The 6,000-nt window shown below is 38.4% G+C and overlaps 1 protein-coding gene across 1 annotated transcript in view; it reads left to right on the top strand.

Annotated features, from left to right (window-relative positions):
* The window catches only part of LOC129567787 (neurogenic locus Notch protein), a 99,174-nt gene that overhangs the window by 75,050 nt on the left and 18,124 nt on the right, over positions 1-6,000 (top strand). Inside the window, exon 5 of the mRNA XM_055445074.1 lies at positions 3,750-3,883. Within this exon, the coding sequence (XP_055301049.1) occupies positions 3,750-3,883 (134 nt within the window). The remainder of the gene's footprint in view (positions 1-3,749; positions 3,884-6,000) is intronic.

Genomic DNA, 6,000 nt, shown 5'->3' with positions numbered 1-6,000 from the left:
CAGCACAGCACAGAGGAAAAATAAGGCACAGACAAGAATAGCAAACGATGTGATCACACAACGGTCGATTCGAAAAATCGAATTATTGTTTGCTGGCTGGCTGGCTGGCTGTTGTTTTGGCTACACACACAGGGATTTCAGGAGCTCGTTGTCTCGCGGATAAGCCGAAAAAGATCGATTGGAACGTCGATGTAAACAATAAAAGCAAAGCCAAAGCCACGACAACAAAACACAGAGAACAGAGAACTGAGACCAGACAAAGCCTGCACATCGATGAATTGATCATTGTTTATTTTCGCAGGGAATTCCAATATTTTTATTTATTTATTCCCCTGTTTGCCATATGCACACTGCGAAACCGTTTGTTTAGCATTTAACTTTGGTCATGCGATCACAATGCATCCAATTTTCACAAAAGCCACGAGAGATATGACAATTCTCTCGCTCGCTCTCGACAGCACAGCACAACAAGAATGAGGATGCGAGCGCAGCGCGCAAAACTCAAAATGCATCTAAATTATGCTCTCTATATGTTAATTGAAAAATCGCCTTGCATCGTCGCTTGTGTCACATGAACTATAATCGCGCGCGCGCGCTCTTGTGCTTGTGCTTAAGCAATTTCAGTCAATTCATCTCTTGCCGTGTGTTTTTTTTCTGCCTGCTACTGTCGTGGCCCGATATTACACACTCGCGCGTATGAATTTTAATGACATTTATTCGATGAACTCAAAACTGCGAATAGAATCATTCTAATACAAACATGGTGCGGACACCAATCGCAAGAGGACGCAAGAAAAAATAGAATGATGATCGCATTTAAAGGGAAAACCTTTAAGTTGATCTCAATATGGTACATTTTGGCTCTTGAGATCGTATGTTGCAATGGATTCGTGATAGAAATGATCAATGCAGTGCTGACTTACAGTGGCTGCAGTATACCTATCGTAGCTCGAATTGACTTTACTATTCATGGTAAAACCATTTCAAAGCGATAAACAGAAAAAAAGAGATGTGAACACGAGCAAAGGGAAAAAAAGCTGATCGCGGATTGAAATGATATTGGAACATTGAGATGAACTGAAGTAGATTTTATTTTCTGGTTTTCCTGTATGTGCGCGCTCTCGATTACACTGAAAAAGTGGAAATGAACGTGCGATAACTTGCTGACGATTAAAACGTGTTCACTTGTTCGAACCATATATTTCCACCGTCGTCTTTGGCTGTTTGTGTTTTTTTATTCCGTTGTTGATTCATGTATTTGGAAATGAATCATGTTTTCGATGCTAGTTTATTGATGCTTCGATTGCAGCTTCGGTTTAGCTCTTAGCAACGCGCCGTTATCTCGGTATTATTTGTTAAAAGCCGTGTTTATTACTACTTCAAATGATTTTCTACCGATGATACGACAGTTTTTTTTTCTTTCTCCCTACGGTTTTTGTCTCTCTTTTCTCTATTACAAAATCAGCATTGCTAGCGCACATTATTTGCCATGTTCGGATTTTTGCGTTTGTTTTTGATTGGCTTTCACCCCGTTTTTGTTGTACATTTCCCAAGATTTGAAATAATTATGGGACTGAATATTGTAAATTGCATGCCATCGATAAAATGTGACATGTCAAGCGGTTGCTACAAAGTTGACAAAATAGGAAAAGGTCAGGCACGAAACTGCACAACGATGACGACGACGACGGCGGCGGCTGAAAAATGTTATGAATGTGCGCGCCACTGGAACAATTAAATCGCTTCCAATTCGATTGAAATTGGATGAAAGGAGGAGAAGAAAAACGTTTATGGGAAAACTTCCATTACGATCTTGATTCGATTTCGTTAATCGCATTTGGCCATTTTTTTCTCTTCGCAAAATTATCCGAATGGTGGAAATTATAAAACGCGATCGTAATTGAAGCAAAACCATACATCAATATTCGGAACGTGTGCAGATCGACAAAACGAATCGCACAAGTCGAAAAGTCAGAGGAAAAAAAAAACAAAGATAATAAATCAGCAAGCGAAAATGATAGGCTTACAATCTTAATATTTGTCTCGAGATAATCCAGCCGAAAAATCGAAACCCCAAAATTAATGCAAACCGATCTTTCTTTCATTTATCACAATTGGTTTTTTTTTCGCGTCGAAAACCATTTTTCGATTTCCGCTTTGGTCTTGGCGAATGGAACATTGATTATCATTCTAAGTCAGGTTGTGTGTGTATGTGATTCGGATGTGTTTTTGTGAAGCGATTGTTGAACCACGCAAATTATTCTGTAATTGAGCGTTGTCGGGAGCGGTGATTTGTTCCATTTGCTTGAGATTATGTACCTTTGGCTAAATCGCAAAAAATACGAGCTTGTTTAAGCCGGTCAGTGGTCATTATTGTATCTTCTTGACACATGCACACATACGCGATGGCTACCAACTGCTAATTTATTTATCGTTGTCGCTTCGCCGGACCAGTTTCCGTCTTGCACAAATTGAGACAAAACCCCCAAATAACCAACCGCACACATTTCGCTTTGTACAAAGTCGGTAGTTGTTGGTAAAATCTCTGTTGAAAAATCTTTTTTTTTTCACAATTTCTCGCTTCGTGTGTTCCTTCTTTCTCCACTGTGCTGTTGCTCCGCAGCGACATGTACAGCATTTTCCCAATGGATCGAAACCGAATGCTAGAATAGTATTGAAGGAAATGATGAGAAATCGACCAATTTGTTCTATCATCTGACTTGCACTCACGTTTACACCGAAGGCAATCATAACGGATTTCGCAATCGAATGCGGATTTTTTTTTGTTTTCCATTCTCAATCTAAAACATTTCATAGTTCACATGGCATCGACGCTAAATGCATGGTATGAAATAAGAAGAAAAAAAAACAAGAGCAATGAGCATGGCACAAAAAACTGCAATTTTACCATCGAATTAAATGAATTTGTTTATATTCAGATGAACTTTGAAAACGGACTGATTGGGCAAGTGAAAACAAAAGACATTTGCACACTACAGCGTTGTGTTGTGTGCCCTCCGACGATTCTGTATAATATATATAAACTTGGCTAGAGTCAAAGTGATAAATTTCCAAACAAACAACCTTTTAAAAATGCGCCGAAGGAAAAAAAAAACAACAAATCTAGAAGAAAAAAAATTTCCGCTTGAATGCTCTGAGCACCGTAGATGGATCACTTTCTCTGTGCATTTGGCCGCTAATAATAGTTCAATTTATGGCAATCCAATAAATATTCATATCAAGATTGGCTTTGGTCTTGCTTCGCACACGATTTAGCTGAAGAAGGAAAAAAAAATTGCTGTCGAACGCGAGCCGACGAAACATTGCACATTTATTGAGCGAGCAAGCGAGAGAGAGAGAGAGACTAATAGACGTTCGAACATATATTTCGGAATAATTCGATGCTTTTGAAAAACAATGTCGTTGTAGCGATTTCTCACTTCACAAATCCTGTAATTGTGGCTGCGAACCATTTTGACGTCTCTTTTATACACAACACTGTGGAATGAATGGAAAGTAAATATGATCATTTATTGGATTTCATCCAATAAAAACGTGATGCGGCCCAAACCAGATGAAATTGAATTGAACTTTATATGCGCAATTTTTTCATTCGGTCGCTCTTGTTTTTCATTTCGTTTATTTGACCGATTGTGTGTTTGGCTTTCGTGTGCACCCGATGACAGATATCAAAAATTGGATTTTTTTTCGGTTTTACTAATGAATCTTCTTCTTTCTTTTCATTTCAGATGTATTTGTGAAGCTGGTTACACGGGAAAGAACTGTGAATCAAAGTATATCCCATGCTCACCATCCCCATGCCAAAACGGAGGCACGTGCAAGCAAATCCACCGCTATTCATACGAATGCAAATGCCCACCAGGTAAGCAAAACAACCTCGATTTATTCATTGAATATTTGACTTTTGCCGGAATTTATCGTTTTTAATTCGAAAATGTCGTGTGAAGAAAAGAAGCACGGCCATTAAAGACTCCAAAAATCAATTAAAATCAAACATTTGCTTTCGATTCCGTTTGAAATGTGAGCGGTTTAATCGACGTACTAAAGATGTTCGAGTGCGGTTACTTCAGAAAGAATATAGCCACTGTTTATAATTCGATTTGATCACACTCGAATGACGAATCCGCCGCCTTTTTCCACCACGAGATTTAATTAGCACTATTTTTTTAATCGTCTCAAGCAGAAAAAAGACTTAATTTTTACCAATTAAATAGCAGAATAAAACCATTCTTCAAGATGAGGTTTCGCTGCTTCGATTCAAGAACATTCAGATGAATGTACGCACGAAACATACACAAAAAACCAAAAGAAGAACACACATCAAAATCCAATGAACTTTAATGCGCGCGCGTTAGCTCTAGATGTGCGAAAAACAAAGTGGAACCCTGAAATTGATGTTCGAATGAATAACACTACGGTTGGCTCGTTGAGTAATGTCTTAACTCGAAATACAAGAAGAAGCACGGCTAAAAATCTAATCAAAAAATACTTTCAAGATTTGTAATAATAACATAATAGCACGAAGTTGGTGTTTTATATACGTATGGGGATAAGACAAGACGTTGAGTGAATGCTAAGAGAGAGAAAAGCAGTCAGCGACCCAACACATACACGCACATGCTTATAATGGAAAAGTCTGAAAAGTGAACAGATAATTACAACTAAATTATAGATGGTATGTTTTGGCTCTAGTTCTGCTGATTAAGCACATGCATTTAGACTGTTTGGTGCGATCACTTTATTTTCCGTCCGTCGGTGTGTGTGTGTGTGTGTGTGTGTGTGTGTGTGTGTGTGTGTGTGTTTTTTTGTTAAGACTGATTAACGTACACTCACACACAAATCGAAATGGGTTTTAATTTTATTGCGTGTACTATTCACCGATCATCTCAAAGTGTTTCAATAACGACGCTGTGTACATTTGTCGATTTGGATAAGTTGGTCCGGTTGGTCGGCAATATTTCGGGAAATGCACCTTATATTGGGGTAAAAGTTCATTCAAATCCAATTGGATAGAATTGAATTTAATAGCTTAAAATACGGAACGACCGTTTCAAGTCAGCTTCTGTATTGTGATGTGGTTCATCCGACAAATACAAACGCACATCAAAATGATAATGAAACCTACTTGAGCCACAGCACACTTGCCTTGAACACACATTAAATCAAATGATCTACAGTTTCAGATTTCGATCCATTTCATACCCGAAAAAAACCGGTCATTAGCATCGCGAAGTTGAGGCAAGAGTAGCCGGAAAATAGAATCGATCAACGCCCGTTAAATATTATGGCTGAAAAGTAATTCATTAAAAGTGCATTAAGTTGAATTCTTTTTTCCGTCAATTTCAAGCGAGCGTGCGTGTGTGTGTGTGCGCGCGATTCACAAAGAGAAAAGCCCTTTCACAACCGCAACTACTTTGCATAATTCGAGTTGGGCTCATTAAGAAAAAAAGAAAAAGCCACATCAAATTAAAAGTTGTTTGTCATCGCAGTTTTTCATTTGCATTGACAAGCGAGCAACGGCAACAGTAGTTACATCTTGCGCGCGCACACAGCACTGAGACGACACACGTTCACGTATTATGCATCAATAAAAATCAATTTAATTTGCAACAACGACGATGATGGTTGTCGTTGTTACGTCTCGTCTCGTCTCGCGCTTGTCGTTTTCTACTCTTGTATGAAAATTCAATTTCATCGATCGACAAACACACACTCACCAAAATGAGCCCCAAACCAACCGGTCGCAAATTCAGTTTCGAATTAAAAAGAAAAAACAAAATATTTACAACAAACAAATTGTTGCATCGTTTGATCGAAGCCATCGTAATAGACAATAAATTATGCTGTAGTAACGATTTGTGCCCAAAATTGTAATGCATAGGTTAATTGAACCAGCGATTTTAAAGTATCATGGCTTTTTCAGAATGGGTGAACAGCATGAGCATCGATTTGCGTTTTAAATCGAGCAAAACATTCGAT

The sequence above is a fragment of the Sitodiplosis mosellana genome, unplaced genomic scaffold (assembly GCF_009176505.1).
Source record: "Sitodiplosis mosellana isolate CC-2019 unplaced genomic scaffold, AAFC_SMos_1.0 Smas_scaffold_12, whole genome shotgun sequence".
NCBI lineage: Eukaryota > Metazoa > Arthropoda > Insecta > Diptera > Cecidomyiidae > Sitodiplosis > Sitodiplosis mosellana.
Note: the sequence above shows the minus strand (reverse complement) of the source record. Positions and strands in the feature narration are given on the sequence as shown.